Source organism: Catharus ustulatus, chromosome 1 (assembly GCF_009819885.2).
Source record: "Catharus ustulatus isolate bCatUst1 chromosome 1, bCatUst1.pri.v2, whole genome shotgun sequence".
Lineage (NCBI taxonomy): Eukaryota > Metazoa > Chordata > Aves > Passeriformes > Turdidae > Catharus > Catharus ustulatus.
The window spans coordinates 125,542,187-125,559,484 of NC_046221.1; the positions used below are offsets into that span (position 1 = coordinate 125,542,187).

Consider the following 17,298-nt stretch of genomic DNA (forward strand, 5'->3'; position numbering starts at 1 on the left):
CCACTGCCTTAAGATGCTTCTTCTATCAGCACAGAAACTTCTTCAATTCCAGAGTAAGTGAAACCACATTAGAAGGTTCAAAATCTGCTCTTTCCTGTAGCAGTTAAATAACTCATAAAATGAGCAAAACATAGCAGATGCAAATCCTTATTATTTTCAATAAATTCTGTCAGTTAGCATTTTGTAGAAAGAAACTGTGATATTCTACATGATTATCTGAACATGTATCTCACCTTAAACATGGGTCTCACATGCTCCAGGTGTGTTGCACTAGTAAAAGGGGCCTGAACGTGGCTCACTGCCTCCATAAGAGCTTTAGCTGTTTTAGCCATTTGTTCCATTTCCAAGTTATATAGAAGTCTTCTCTGCTTCTCACTAGCAACACCTGCAAACACATTATTTCCTCTCATTTGTGCATCTTTAGCAAGGGTATCTTTAGAAACATAACAATTTTGCGTTTTTCGTTAAGTACAATACTCAGATGCATTTTTGTATTAGCTTTACTTCATGAAATTATCACACCAGCCTGCTCATATTTCTTTTACCATATGGATAAAATTTAACTTAAGGTAAACTTGTGTTTGAAATGTAAACTATTTTTAAACCTTTATAGAATTTTAAGATGTGAAAAACAGACGTTTCTTCTCCATCACCTCAACTGACAGCATAAATATCACACTCACTAAACTAAATTCAAAATGAAGAGAGATTTCAAAGGAATCCATCAGCAGAGAAAATAACAATAAAAATAACTGGACACCCTTTTTCGGTGCAAGAACTACATGAAACCTTTTCATTTCCATAACAGAACCTCCATCTAATGAAAACAGTGTAATCCAAGTAGCATGTAATAACCATCTGTTTAAAAATTACAATAAAACGTTATGCTAAGTGAACGAATACTAAAAAAAGAGTATTTCTTTTCTCCAGATGCAAATTTCCTGCAAGCAATCTGTTCATAAGGCTAACCTAAGACTTAATTTATACAAATATTTTGGAAAAAAGTTAAGTCTCTCAATGTTCTTGTCGAAAAGCTAGAATGAGTAACATCTCAATCTTCACCCTGTGCAAAACACAAAAACTTTTTCTGGTATCTGAGAGAGGAAAATATGTTTAATAAAGTGCATGAATTGGGGCCCTAAGAATCAAATATTGCAAAATATTTGAAGACAGACTGGTTATTGCAGGAAATCACAACAGTTGCTTAAGAAAAGGAAGACACACACTGTGTGTGTTCTGCTCTGTACCTGTTGGCAATCACGTAACTTCATAGAGCCCTCCAATTTCCCTGTGCTGCTGCTCAACAGCAAAACCTACCTCCTTCATGCTCAATGCACTGATTGCCAGGAATTCAGATGCAAAGGGAAGTGAAAACAAGCAGTTGTACTTTATGCAGATTTGAGGTCAGCATCATGCATTTATGCTAAAAAGAAAAGGATATGAAATTGGAAGCCAGGATCCATTGTGAGTTAAGTGAGTGGTGTTTGCTTCATTCAACTCTTATCTCTAAAAAGGAGAACTTAATGAAACTGAAGAGTCAACCCTTGAAGAAAGCTAACAATGCCACTACTTACTTTGTTTACTGGATTTTGTGGGTATTGTTAATTCTTTTGTTTCTTTCATTGAAATCTTCTTTCCAGCTATTTCATTATAGATAGCAGACAAATATTCTTCAGGGAGATCTTTACTGTCATTGATACCTCTATTCATTTTAATATACTGTTCTTTTGTCATTTTATTCTTAACCTGAAATGCAGAAAGCAGCTGTAAATATCAACAAACGAGGCAAGCTCATCAGTTACAATGCTCCCTATAAAACTACCTAGCCCATGAAAAATTAACCATTAAGGATAAACCTGCTGATTCAGAAGACATTTTAAAGTATGCAACACATCCAAGACAACTCTGTCAATTCTACAACATACCACAAAGCCATGAGGACATTCCAACACTCAAACTTATTTGATAGGATCGACAGATCAAATGTATGTCAAATTAGACATACATTAAAAAAAAAAAGAAATGCTATTTCTTGTCATACAGACCAAACTATTTATCATGCAGCAATCTACCTTACAGAAAGCCCTAACCAAAAAAACTTCAAAACCTCAATACCTGTAAAACATAATACTGTTACTTAAAAGATGTACGAACCTTACTTCTTACACACATACGTGTTAAATTGGACATCAAGCTTTTACAACTACAATGTCACAAAGCCTGAAAGTTACATGCCTATAAATTACACAGATATTTATTCCAGCAACATACCTGTGGACTGTGAAGATCTGTTGTCAACATGATAATTGAGTAAGCTAAAACATATGCAGTATCTGCACTAGCAAAAAGAGTTTGCCTGAAGGCAAAAAGGAGAGAAAGAATAGCAAATTTAATTTATTAGGTTTTTTAAATAATTGCTCAGCTTTCCAAAGTTCTGAAGAAGTATATCTTACCCTTGGTTACATTCTAAATATCTAGCAGCAAATTTCTCCATTAAGCGATCAATTTTTTGAGCTTCTCCTGGTAGACGAAATCCTTCTAGAAACATGCGCAGAGCTGAAACAAAATCCTTTCCCGAAAAGTCGTGTTGGTCTACATATGCATACATGACTTCTTTGTTAAATTTATCGTTGTCTCCCAGGAACTCCCCAACCTGAGTCTAAAATAAGAACAGAGTGCAAAATAAGAACAGAGTGCATTAATATTTGAAAAATAAATATTAATAACAACAATAGAGTCAAATGTCTTCCAAATAGAGAGGCATGCATTGCAGTTAACTGAGACATACTCATGCTTCTCCACTATTGTCTAAAGTTTATTTTGGCCATATATTCCATCGCAATGCTCTTACATGCTCATATGTGTCTGCTTACATTCTTCCCTCTTATACTCGCATGCCATTTTTTCTTTGGAGGAATTCCACACATGTACAAAACAAAGTTAATATTACTAATGATTGTTCTCTGCTATAACAATTTTTATAGTTAAGAAATTTGCTATAGGAATGAAAAGCTTACTAAACTCAACTTTATCCCCTAGAGTACTGATTTCAGATGTAAAGGATGTTCAAATAAAAATAGTTGGTACTCATACATCTGAGTTGATCACTGTCAACACAACACAGTACAGTGAAAAAGAACATTCATTCAGATTAGGATGACTGCTTATGTAAAGTGAGGTTAAAAAAAAAGTTTTGATGTCTGGTTCTAAGCATTAATACTGCAATTTGTGACTTCAGCCACAGTTGCAAACATGGGCACCAATGGCTGTGGCTTTTATGCACAATGGTGAGAACCGATGTTTCAGAAAGTTAGGCTTCTCATGACATCAACATGAGATATTCCCACCCAGATGCTGCAGGACTCTTCCAAGTCCAGCAACAGCCGCTAGCTGTAAATAAAGTCAAGGAACTAATCTCAACTCACTTTCCTCTGGGGGGAGTAAAATGTGCTTTTTACATTGTTGCACCACATTATTATTATTTTCACCATCTCTGAAGGACAGATACTTTTGGCAGATCCTTACTAAAGTATATAGGATTTACTAAGGTGCTTCAAGCTATACTAGCAACTAAGTACAAGTTTCGAGTCAGCTCAAGTAGGTCAGTCTCTTGTCTTACACCTCACTGAACAGCAGAGGGTAGAGCTCCTACTGCACCCTCAAACTCAAATTCCCTGAACTTACAAGTTTTAGAAGAGAGAGAGACACTTCCTTTTCCTCCTTCCACAATAATGTGTTACATGAGAGAGAGAGACATTTCCTTTTCTTCCTTCCACAATAACGTGTTACACACTCTAAACACTATCAACTGATTTGCAATTAGTATAAACACATCAGCATGACAGACAACCATCAGGAAAACAGTTTCCTTACTGAATCTAATCTTTCCTCTTGATGCAAGAATTGAGCAATATCTTCTGGGGTAGTACCAAGCATTCCTTGTTCTTGCAGATACTGAATTCCCCTCTTTGGTTTCTTGTTGAATCTGTACAATGAAGAGCAGGATGAAATAAGAGACAACCCTTTAACCCATGCACAAAGTTGTACCAGCTTAAGTAAAAAAAGAAATCAGAAATTTCAGATGAGATGCTGAAAAATCTACATGTTAAATATTTTTCCTTTATCAAACTGCACATTAGATAGGAATGAGCCATATCCATTTACTCTGGCACTCATGAAGAAAAAAATATTCCACAAAGACAGCAAAAACTGGAAAAACAATCTTAATCTGTATGAAACAATCAACAAATCCATTAGTTACCTGTAAAAATGGAAACACAGAAAACATGGAACTATGAAACTGAAAGAAACTGAAGCCCTAAAGGAGTAAGGCATATTCGTGCAGGGACCCAGAACTATACTGACAGGAAATTCTCATTTTAGCATAAAACTGACCTCACTGAGGAGATTAAGGTGACGAAGATGAAATCACACAGATTTTTGTCAGACTGTACTGAGAAATTACACTATCCTCCAGTGCTAAGTATGACAAGTTAATTAATCATAAGGACTCATCAGCATAAGGATATAGGCATTTTCACCAGCATCATGTACATTAGAACGGGTCATATTGAAATGATCGCGAGTTCAATGTTCTTTTTATCCATATATAAAACCCTTATTTTTAGACAAGCAGGTCTGGAGAAAAAAGAACAAACATTCAGAGTACTCATCTTCTAGCTGTGAGGAATTAGGTTAACACAAAACACTGTTGACAGGCTCCAAAGGGGACACCATTCAGCACTCTTTCACCAGAGGAAGTGCTGTTACATCCAGAGTTTTTTTCCTAACACAAGATGAGTATCTATGAGGAGAAGGAAGAAAAACCCAGGAATCTTCATAGCTCCATAAGAATCCACCCTCCCATGGGTGATAAAAGGGCACTCACAAGTCAATTCCTTGTTCTATTATTTCCTTTTGCTGCTTTAGGACTTCAAACTGCTCTGGGTTGTCAGTGCCAGACATCTGTGTGCTGTAACTGCCAATTCCTGATGAAGCAGTAGAATCCAAAGAATTTAAGCTTCCATATCTGTTAATTGTCTCAGGGTGTTTGGTTTCACTGTTGTCCTGTTCTGTGGGTTTTTCTTGGCCTATAAATTGGAAATGGTTACATATATCCAGTACATACAGAGAAAACAAATAAAAATCACATGTCAAATCCTCAATGCAGACTTCTAAAACTCAAGGTTATCTTCAATTTTGGATTTACTTTATATATATCTATTCTGTTTTGATTTTGGTTGGGAAAGTAAGTAATTAAAAAATCACTGCAATGTATCAAGGAGAATTTTTTCAGTTCATTACGTACTGAAATTTAAGTCTTAAATCAAAACTACAATTTCAGGCACTTGGGAAAAAAAACCCAACACCACAAAAAAACAGCTACAGTTTTTATATTTTATTTTCAAATCCAGTGTCACGTTTAACCTGGAGTAACTATTCTAAGCTTCTAAACACAGCATCTAAAAGAATTTAGGCATGCCAATGAGTTGGTGCTCTCAGTTCACAGGACAGCCATGCTAACCACTCCTAGAAAGTTTACTGTTTCACCTACCAACTTTTAAATGCTTAATCTGAAAATTCTGGCATAACCTTAGGTCAGATGAAAAGAAGATTAAAACAAGTAATTATTTAGTTACTTCATGGCTTACAACATTCAAACTTCTACAGCTATAAAACATATAAGTAAATATTCAGTAAATAAGTAATTTTTAAAATAATCAGTAAATAAGTAAAAAAATGCTCTCTATTCAGCTTGCTTTAGCAGTTATTTAATCAATATGTAATTATATATAAAAAAAATTAGGGGAGTTTCAAAGAAAGTTTTGAGACACTTAAAATCAGAAATAGGCTAAGTAACAGGATTTATACATTTTCAGTCCAGTAGCATTCTAGAAATTCATACAATTAGGAAAAAACAACTAAGACAACTTTTTTAAATGATACCAAACTTATCAATATTTCTACCAAAGGAAAAATAGACTTGGCATTAACAGCATCAAAATACTGGAAGAACACACTCAAGTCCTGCAGTAGCTCATTACTAAAGCCAGAAGAAACACATCATATGTCTTACCAAGGGTTGTCTGGGAATTGGGATTTACATACTGATCCTTACTCCACTCCACCATGCATTTCAAGATCGATACTAAGCATTCTAATCCTTTTTTCCTCAAACTTAATTCCTAGAAAAGATTCCATAAACAATTAATTAGTGGACTGGATAGTTTAGTCTCAACCTGTCATGCCATACATGAAACTTGGTAAGTTAGTGCAATTTTTACCTGAACATTGGACATGCCAAGTTCTTGGCTACCCCTTCCTTGAGCAATCTTTGATAAGTCATTAACCAGCCTTTCAAATATATTTGCTGCATTTAAATCACAATCATAGTTCACGTAGATGTCCACCACGCTCTGAGCATCTATAAATAAAGTGACATTGTCAACCTTGGAACAAAAACTAGGTAATTTAATGAATGGTAAGTAGAGTTTTCTTCTTTACGATAAAAAACAAAATCTAGAACACATCAGTCCTTCATACCTGCACATATCCTTGTCAGTGTTTGTATAACCATCCACTTATGATCAAATGAGCTAGTAGAAGTTTCCAAGATATACAGAAAAATTTCTTTGAAGAAAACCTAAAAAATATTTCAGTAAGAGGGAGAAAAAAATCTATTACAAAAACAGTCACTAACTTTGACGGTTAAAATTCTGACATAATTCTGAAAGCAGCACTTTAGAAGTACAGGAAACAATGAAAAGGCAAAAAAAAAGAGGAAATTAAGAAATACAACTGATACATGCAAATTAGGACTTTGAATTATTTACTTATGTGCATCTGCAGTGTTGTGCAGGTTTATTTTCTGAGCATTCAAAAGCAGAAGAATTGGGAATAATGTCAAATCCTGAAGGACAATTCAGCCTAAGAAGAAGCCTAAACTGCTGTTCAGAGTTCATTTGGGATTTTGAAAGAAGAGGTATTACCTCATGACAAAAATACTTTATCTACAAGATAATGATATTATGGCACAAACATAACAAATAGCTACTTATGCAGATTTGAAGTATTGGGCCCTCATTAGAAGGGAAACATTTTGGCACAAAAGAATCACTCTACAGTATTAGATTATTATTGGAAGAAGGGTACCAGTCAGGCACAGCATGCAGCAATCCATTAACAGGAAGGCTACTCTTCACTAGAATACAGATAAGTTTGCCCCTAAATCATTTTAGTACAGATGCTGCAGTTTGGAACAGAAACTATTTTACCCCCTCTCAATTAGTTCCTCACCAGATTCATCAGTAGCATAGGCTGATTAATTCAGCCAAGCTTGCTAAGCAGCTAAATTAAGGCTTCTTCTCACTTCTTCCCTGAGCAGTGGCAACTGCTGTAACAGCACCTGAACTCAAAACTGAACTGCTACAGGGCATTACATCACTGCTCTGTACTTCTGAGAGCTCAGCTCTTCACAGTCATTTGTGGCTTCCAAATCCACAACACATACTTTTACTAAAGGGTTGCTGAGAGTTTCAAGCCACTTCTCCAAATCATCACACAAATATCCAAATATGTAACTCCCCTTGTTTTTAATATTGACTGTTCCTTCATAGCACAGAATTAGCTAGGTAGAGAAAAACATAAGTCTGTTCTCACTTTTGGTCGCGCTTCTGGGGAAAACAACAACACTAACTTTTAGGCAACTTTGCTGGCAAGCTATTTCTTCCAGCAGAATGTGCTAAGAATAGTTACATTTTATTGATCTCTAAATTTAGAGAAATAGAGGCACACAGCACAATGCCAGCTAAGTGTCTTAAAAAGGAAAGCATCCCTGTGAAACCTAAGGAGTTCAACACATAATTCAAGGACTTGCATGTGTTTAAACATACTTAAGCGTACCAGACTGATTTTAGCCATAATTTTAAATAATCAGAGAAAGACAAAAATTTAATACATGTCATGTTGTGAGTAACTCTCAGTCACACATCTGCTGTCTTCTGATTTTTTTATTGGAAGACATTGATTTTATGTATTCTCTGGAACTAACAAAAGTATTTCCTTTCTGGTAAAAAAAATTAAAAAGAAGTCACTGATGAAACAGAGAAAAAGATTTGAGGAACAAAAACTAAACCCAAACCTAAGATAGAAGAAAAAATAGCTGGAAGTTTTGCATACTATCAAGAGATACTTCAGATCTCTATGCCTCAGAGACCAAGCTGACTTCTTGCTTCTGGTGTCACCTTTGAACAAACATCCTGGAATGAAAAACTTCTCAAAACTGTAGTTATGGTTTACATATCAGCTATTTAAAAATGCTACTTATCACTATATAACTTATTGTAATTCACATCACAGAGTTGAGACTTTGTTCCTAATTTACTGGAAAACTAAACCAGAAAAGAGCCAATTATTTATTATGTTCGGTCAACTGAAGCATGAGTTAAATTTAAGGCAGTTTATTCACTGTTATGAAAGGGCAGTAATGGTAAGTACAGCTAGATGACAGCCCAACTCCTCTGACAGATACTTGGGATTTGATTTGCTGCACATATATTCATTAACCCATTCAGAATTACAGTTACAACTAAGGTACAACTCAAACTATTTTACTGTTAGAGGGCAGTGTTAGCTAAATATGAAGTCAACAGGCCACAAGAGTCACTTTCAAGAGAATCTGAAACTATTCTTTTCAAACATGCCACAAAATTCTTACATATATGAAAAATGCAGCCTCAATCCCAAAATATATAGATTTTGCATATTATAAATCAGAGCATATGGCTCTCCTTACAGCTCCAAGACAAACTGCATGTGAAGTTTTCTAAATGTCTACCCACATCTTCTGAATAACCTTTAGGATCATCAGCTGAAAGAAGAATTCTTAGCTCACAATCAGGAAAAAGAAAGAAGTGTCTAGAAACTGCTGTATACCCCATACTTTGTAATAGATGGATACTTCAGTAGCATCAAGTTTTTGGGTTTTCTACTCACGGGGAGGAAATGTAGCCCTGATATGTGGTGATGGTCCTAAGTTAGCATACTCTAGAACCTGCTACAATAGTGTAGGGCATCCTATATCCAGTTTACCTCCTGTGTCTTCATTTTCTATTAGGAGTTTGTGAAAGGCTGGCAGTGATGGAAACCTATCAAATTTCTGTCAGGGAAACCGACTGCAATGCGTTCACCACCTACATGCTGACTTGTAAGCTCTCTGAACACAGAAGTCCAACACTTCCTGGGAGGCAGGTTGTGGGACTGAAATGGCACCACCCAGTCTGTCTGATGTGCCAAACACTGCATATGCACTGCTGTCTTGCTGAGCACACAGTTGGCCTTGAAACTTTTCAAAATGCATCATATTTTCAAGACACATTCAATCATTTCTGTCCAATCTATGCTCAACCATATACTGGAAATCTTACTGTTTTTTCCCCAAAGAAGTATCAAAATAACCTGGTAAGTGATCAGAACACAATCATTTTATGACATGCTACTGTCAAAATCAGGTTCTTCCTCCAAAGCTGCCATAACACATCAACTTGTACAATGACATCCACAGATGAAGATGTCTCTGAATTCAAGGTCCTTATAACAGCAAGATTTATCAACATTTCTAAGCATCTCTTCACATACTTAAGCTCCACATGGATGGGGCAATCTGTGGGCTTCCGTATTCACACCTGACTCCCCAGACAAAAAATTACTAAAATAAACAGCAGGGACACACTGCACACAGTACTATTTTATTCACCAGAGAATTAAGATATTTAACACATGGGACACCACAAGAGGGTATCCATGTGGTTGAACAGGACAAAATTGTTCTGAGAAGCTGCTTGTACCTCAAACCCTCCACATACAGAATTACAGAATATTCTGAGCTGGATGGTATCTTCAAAGATCACCGAGTCCAACTCTTAAGTGAATGGCCCATATGGAGATACATCTTCCTTTTCCCTATGACTTAGAACTGACTCACTAAAAATTCACAATGCCTGCCAGGACCCAGAGAATTCATTGCAAAGAATATGGGCTTATCTCCACTTATAGTCCAAGGAGTTAAATTGTGTGCACACCTTTAGAGAAAAATGAGATCATCTTATTCAGGACATATATTGACAGAGGCCCTGATAAGCAAAGGGAAGTGGCTAAAATAATGGAATAGCTGGGACTTCCCCAGAGAAAGAAATCTGTTCAAGTGATCTCCAAGAAAATCCACAATGTTTGTCATTACATTAGTTTTCAGTCTAAACATTTTTTTGCAAAACCATGTATTACACAGTCTTTTCCTGAGTGTATTCATTTTCTTGATTTATAATATGCAGTGCTGGGCTAAGCTTTCTTAGTTGCAATATTGAACACTGGTTGAGCTTAGCCACAAATCTACCAAATTCTGACTTTCAGCAACACTCTGCAATAGTAATATGCCACACCCAACAGAAAACTTCAAAATACGGAAAATCTAGTAAGTCTTACATAAAACCTGTGAGTCACAAAGGAAAACAAATTTATTTAAGTAAGACAAGCTACACAAATATAAACAAATGTTCACTTAACACCTCCCACACATTTAATTAGAAATTAATGTAACATACCTCAATCTGCATCTTTAGATGAGTCTTGAAGTTTGAGAGGAGGGTAAGAAATATGGAAAGTGAAAGTTCAAAAACTTCTGGAACTGATGAGACTCCATTTTTTGACAGTGCAACACAGAGGTACTGCTTTATAGCATTAATGAACATCTCATTTGTCCTGAAGACTGGTCCTGCATTTTGCAGAATGGACAGAAGCAACTGCAATGAAAGAATCTTTGATCGCAGTTCATGAGATCTAGAACAGAACAATGCAGCACATTAATCCAGTGTAAGCCATAAAAAATAAAAACAACATTCTCTTGAAAAGTCAATACAAACCACAGTTATTTTGCAAGAGGAACATTAATGAGAGAAACTCAAATTTGACACAACCAGTTGCAGAAAGGGTCATAAAAAGATGCTAGGTTTTGTGTTTTTTTTGTTATGTTGCTCATTTTTCAACCAAGAATGCAGGCAAGACCTTTTCCAGAAAAGGAAAACTTACTGCTGAACCACTTTCTCTTCTGCACCACAGAGCAGCAGCAGAAAGAGGCAAATGTTGCCCTTTTAGCCAGGGGATGAAGGAGTATTCTTTCCTGTTAACAGAGCTTTGGAAGATCCCATCTAAAATCCAGCCCATCTTCCAAACCCTGACTAATAAAAGGTGGAAATTCCTTCTCCTCCTCTATTTCCACCAGCATGGAAAGAGAGTCAAAGGACTATAAACACAATACTTCCTGCCAACACTGAAATCTCTCTTCTCAAATACAGCACTTATCAGTCACTGGGCCCATCCCAATCTGAGAGCAGGTAAGACACAGAACATTGCTATTTTAAGCACGGCAATCACCAAGTCAGGCAACTGCAGTGTTGTCAAGTGCTCCACAGTAAACTAGAATCCATGTCAGAACAGTGCTACTATTTCTGCTCTAAAAACCCCAAAACAACAAACACAACAAAACAGCCAAAAACTCCTCAAACCACACACGAAGAAAAGCTTAAAAAGGAAACCTGTAACTGTTACAATCCAATGCAATAAATAGCATTCCAGGTGAAACCATTCTTTCCTAAGACTCCTGATGCTCCTTCCCACTCCTGATAATTTTAAAAATGACTGCGTCTCTTCTGAAGAGCAGGTATGGACACAATTGGTTTTCCCAACAAGACAGTCCCCAACTTTCAGTAAATAACCACCCCTGACAGAGGACAGTTACAAAACATAAGGAGCAATGACAGGAAATTTTTCATCCAGTACAGCCCATACACAGTAAGGAGTGGTTCAAGTCAATCTGTGACACACAGAGTAGCTGCATATTTGCTAGATAGTGCAAATATAAAAGCTTAATTTAAAAAAAAAAGGTAATGCCAGTCTAGTTAAAGTAAAAAATGCTAATTAATATTAAGTATGTTGCAAATAAATTCAGTTATTTCTGCCTGACAAAATGAGATGGGGAAATCAATCTGCAGACATTTCCAACTCAAAATACAATTCCAACAGCAGACTTTTCATCTGAAAATGCTTTTGAGAAGAAAACAGTCAGTAGAATTCAGTCAGGAACTTGTCCATCACATTTCTCCTAATGGGCTACAGGTCAAAGCCAATCCAAAACTGTTGTCTGTAAGAGAATGTCAAGAAAACGCTTGATGCTATCACTGCATGGAAGCTGACACAACAACCTCTTTAGATGCAAAAGGCTTGATTTTGTATTTCATGGTACCAGGCGTGCATATGGCATATGACCAGACCATACTTTGTGAGGGAATATAAGAATTTAAATATGAGAAGAAATTCAGTCATAAATAAAGTATTAAATATTGCCTACTTCTAGCAAGTGTCAGATCCCACCTGAAATTGTGACATGCTGACCTTAAAAATTTTGTATGATGTGTAAAGCCCACTTAACTCAGAACAGGTTTAAGGTAAAAATAAAAACCAGCAAACAAGCCTTTGAACTGTATTTTACCCCCATCTTATTTTATTCCAGAAAAAAAGGAAACAAAGACATTAACTAGGTTCCCAGAAAGCAAAATGCTGATGTTAACTCCCAGACTTATGATTTTAAGCTAAAGCTTTAAGTTCAGTTACCTAAAATCTAAAAATATTTTCATTACAGCCTTCATAACAAATTTAATTGAAAGTAAGATTTTTAAAGAGACAGATAAACTCTTGAAATGCAATAGATAGCTTACACCTCCTCTTCCAATTACTGCATGTTTCTAATAGTTCAAAAGACCATCAATGCCTCAGAACCACTGATAAATTCTAGGCACTTCTCCAAATATGGGATACCTTCAAATTTGCAGTCAATTTCTGTTTCCCTAAATGCCTTTTTCTCCAATTTGTTTTGTATGAAGACCTTCACCAGTTCTAATATAAATGTCAAGGACTCCATGGATTCAGATGAGATTCTACAAGTACCTCAATAGTTGTTACTGCTCTTGCAAGGGGAGTTAACTCATTAAAGCCTTTAATAAATGGACAGCTTTAGTCTCAGAGTACTAACTAAAACCACAGGATTTTCATGGCATTTCCTGGAAGACAATTCTGAGAAATAGTGAGAAAAACCCTCATGCCTCATTCTTCATTCTCTAATGTCCTGACTTTCCACAGTACATTGCTAGAAAATTTAAAAACATTTCTAGACTAAACCTTCAAACCCTCTTGATTACATATTATCTTTTCAGCTTATTAAATCCACACCACACATCACTGATTAAACTAAACTGTCTTTAAGTTACCTGTTTTAAAGACTCAAACAGTAAAACTGATTTTATTTTGAAGAATACCAGTCCTTTCACTGTCATCTGAAATCATACTACAGGTTTCAATCTGATCTCTTAACACTCTTATAACAAAAAAATCCACTCCTCTTGAAAATGATTAGCAATTGTTCCTAATGTGCAAATAAAATGTATATAAATTATATGCATATAAATTCAAGATCAGAAAGCAAACCTTTCTGCTGACACTCAAATTTAATATTGGCACTCATCTACAGAGAAGACTCCACATTTGTTTTATGACAAACAAATCTATAAATGAAACTGAAGACATGGTGTCTTCAGTCAGAAGAATTGTCAAATAAAATCTCTGTTACCAAATATTTGTGTTTTGATTAAGTAGACTGACAGAAGTGTCCAGCCTGCACAAAAGAATGAAACACTGCATTGTGAATTTATCATAACCAGTTATCAGGTCCAGGTGAAGAGTTTATATTAAGACGAAGTAGAGCTAAGGATGTGTACTGGATACCGAGATGTGCTGGTTTCAGCTGTGTAGAGTCAGTTTTCTTCCCAGCTGCCAGTACAGAGCTATGTCTTGGATGGAGAGCAAGCGGTGAAAGAAATTATAGGGCACAATAAGCAATGGTTACAAACCTAGAAGGTACCAAAAGCAGAGCAATACGAGTAAGACCAGAAATACCTGATGATCTTCTATACAAACCCTTCTGAAAGGCATTAGCAACTGGGAAGAACATGTACTTATAAATGGGTAAGTGTGAAGAAACTTCTCAAAGGTGTCCAAAAGATGCATTAAAATGTAAAAGTATCTTTCCACATTTTCTAGGTTCTTTACACCATACCGTTAGTTTCTCAGTAACAGACTCACCAAAACATATAAAAAATTTATTTTTATTGTTAGATTCATTAGGAAAACTTTTAAATTCTACTTACTTTGGATCTGGTGGTCCATCAGACAGGGGCTTCATAGAGAGTTTACACAGTGACCTGAATACAAGGAAGGCATCCTTTTGTAAAATGTGGGAAAACTTAGCACCAGGGGTAGGTCCTGAAGAATTTCCAGATTCCTAAGGAAGTTAACATATTTCAGTATTCCATTTTGCACTAGCAGGGTGCGCAGGGAAATCCCCACCTCCAAGCAATAAAGAGCTTATTATATATTATACAAATATAACCAATTCACTTTAGTTTTATGGTCTTAATATTTAAAAAAAAATCCTTCTGAAATCCAGTTGAAATGAAAGTCACTACTAAAAACTGCCTATTCAGTAAAAAGTCAGAATTAATTAAAGAGTGTCATGAAATGAGGTAGGTCAAGTTTAAGCAGGGTAATTTGCAGTGAATTGCTGCCAGGCACTTTCAGTAGATAACTAGTTTAAAAATACCCAAACACTTGACATTTTAATAGAGAATGAATAGTTACCTACCTGTTGCCAGATATATTTGATTACATTTCTATGGTACAACAAACATCCTTATTACTAAGCTTTCAATTCTGTATTATTGTTCCATACATAAGCAACATGTTTAATGTTAAGTCTTTTATTTGTATGGCCTATCTGACTGTAAATTTTGAACTTAAAATTATTATTCTCAAACCTAATTACTCAGTACACTCTGACAGTAGATATACTTGGTCAGCTGACAAGTGCACTTCTCATATAACAGAGGGAGAATATTTTTACATCTATTTCGTTAATGAAAATCAAATCCTCTCAGAAATGAAACTCTTGATCTAAAGTCACTGCATTAAGATCATGCTATCAGCTTGAAATATCTATTTATTGTTCAAAAAGAGCACACTGAAATTACACAGGCATGTGTATAATTTGCTATATGCTTCACTATGTAAATTGAATACTAGTTTTACAGTTTCTCGGGAATACTTCACAAAACAGGAAACTGAGTTCTCTTAAACAGTGAACTCCACGGGACAACTGAAAACATGTTGAGATAAAAAAGACATGACATGCAAATTTTTTTCAGAAAAATTTCATTTAAATAGTGCATTAAAGTAGAGTAACATGACTTAATTCCTGAAATTCATCTCAGTAAGCTATTTTATGGAATTCTACTAATCACTCTGCATAAGTGTTAGGCAACATTTAAAGCATAATACTTTTTTCACTATTTCCTAATTTATATCTGCCTGTACCTGAGTATCGTTGGAAGAGACAGATAATCTGTCATCGGGTAAAGATGGTGTATAAGCAACAGAAATAGGAGTCCCTGGAATTCCATTTGCCTGAATGTTTTCACTGTCACTGCCATCCTCTAATGATACAGTTGTGCCATCACCACTTGCAGTCCCTTCCACATCTATCAGAAAAGATGTAAAAATTATTAACAAACGTTATATGAGACTAAAAATTGAGAAGAGCTTTTAAAACCAACATTTGAATACTTTAAAAAATCATAAGGAGGAGTTTAAGACCGAATTTACATGGCACTACAGAACTATGAAAATTGCAAATATTTCTAATTCCCACTAATGGAAACAACAGTAAGAAATTTACTTATAACTTCACATTGTCAAGGTCAGCACTCCACCAAGTTTCCCAGAAGTATTGCTATGGGACATCGCTCACTAGTCTGATAAACAATTTACAACAAACTGAAAAATATAGTGAGACACTGCTACTACAGAGAGGGACCTATTTCTGAAGAGTGTTCACATAGAACAAAATAAAATAAAAATTAAAAAACCAAAAAAGCACCAAGAGAATTTGTATTTTAAAAGAACATTAGTCTCCAATATAGAGTGTAAATCAATGTATGAAATCCTGTCCATTTCACTGTTTAATAATGCAAAGCTAAAGTCTGATAGCACAACTGTCTTCTTTAGCATGTAACTAATATTTAAATGATGATAAATTTTAGTTAAATATTTGAAAGTGGTAAAACAATTCTTAAGGTCAAGAACCAGACCACAGTTGCTATTAACCAGACAGATATTAATATAATACCTCCAACTACTATGTTCACCATTTCCTGCACAATACTCTCTACAATTTCTTGTGCCTTCTCTTCACACTCATTGCTTTCACCATCATATGTTCCTCCATCAGCTTTAGAAAGATCTTTATAAAGAAAAACAAACACAAACAAGATTAATGAGAGAGTCCGAAATTAAGAAGGTATTTCACTAGCACTTAATATTTCAGATTAAATGTTTGGATGCTTCAAAAATTGGTATTTGCAGAACGTATGAATTTCAGTGGTTAACCTGTAAATGGCAATCTACAGGCATATGCCAACAAAACACATCAATTCTGTATTTTCACATACATCAAAACACTGAAAACTTGAGAGTTTTGAAATGGTCTCAAAAAACTTTCACAATATTACACAGATGCAAAAAGAAATTTTTGATACAGACTCCTACAGAGTACGGGACTTAAGTATGCCCTTGAGGGACAGTGATAACAAGGACAAATTGGCATTTTGCACTACTCAACTACTTGAAAACTTATGCCTTACTGCAGATTTGGGCTAGAAAAAAAAGACAATTCTCAAGCCTTTCTTTTCACAGACCTTTTCCCTCCCTCCATGAAACAGAAATACACACTGATTACTTTCTGCTGCTGTGGCTTGGTCAGCTTCTGTCTGTTCATTTTCAGCACTAGAAATGTCAGATCCATTTTCTGCCTCAATATCTTCTTGAAGGTTCTTGTCCACATCATTTGTGCTGTGGTCAAGCTCTCTCTCATGGTCTTTGGACAGTTGATCAGCCTGTGCTGGAATATGTCTCAACTGAGGTGATTCAGGCTCATGATGGCTTATTGGAGACTGCTGGAGATGGTGCTGCTGTCTGTGTCTTTCCTTTTCCATCTGTTTGGCTTCCTGAAGCTACAAAAGCATTGCAAACACACAAGAAATTCACCATCAAAATAAAACAATAAGATATGTACATTATTTTATAAAGATGACATCTCTATTGTCTCTGCTTACACAGTAACAGTTTAAGAAAACGCATCTT

General features: G+C 35.6%; 1 protein-coding gene across 1 annotated transcript in view; it reads right to left on the reverse strand.

Moving 5' to 3' along the window:
• The window catches only part of ARFGEF1 (ADP ribosylation factor guanine nucleotide exchange factor 1), a 90,265-nt gene that overhangs the window by 29,951 nt on the left and 43,016 nt on the right, over positions 1 to 17,298 (reverse strand). The window contains exons 6-19 of the mRNA XM_033069256.2: positions 16,895 to 17,168; positions 16,286 to 16,399; positions 15,475 to 15,638; positions 14,253 to 14,386; positions 10,599 to 10,833; positions 6,544 to 6,643; positions 6,285 to 6,424; positions 6,077 to 6,185; positions 4,889 to 5,090; positions 3,874 to 3,985; positions 2,454 to 2,659; positions 2,272 to 2,356; positions 1,575 to 1,746; positions 234 to 385 (exon numbers count right to left, since the gene is read on the reverse strand). Of these exons, the coding sequence (XP_032925147.1) occupies positions 234 to 385; positions 1,575 to 1,746; positions 2,272 to 2,356; positions 2,454 to 2,659; positions 3,874 to 3,985; positions 4,889 to 5,090; positions 6,077 to 6,185; positions 6,285 to 6,424; positions 6,544 to 6,643; positions 10,599 to 10,833; positions 14,253 to 14,386; positions 15,475 to 15,638; positions 16,286 to 16,399; positions 16,895 to 17,168 (2,199 nt within the window). The remainder of the gene's footprint in view (positions 1 to 233; positions 386 to 1,574; positions 1,747 to 2,271; positions 2,357 to 2,453; positions 2,660 to 3,873; positions 3,986 to 4,888; positions 5,091 to 6,076; positions 6,186 to 6,284; positions 6,425 to 6,543; positions 6,644 to 10,598; positions 10,834 to 14,252; positions 14,387 to 15,474; positions 15,639 to 16,285; positions 16,400 to 16,894; positions 17,169 to 17,298) is intronic.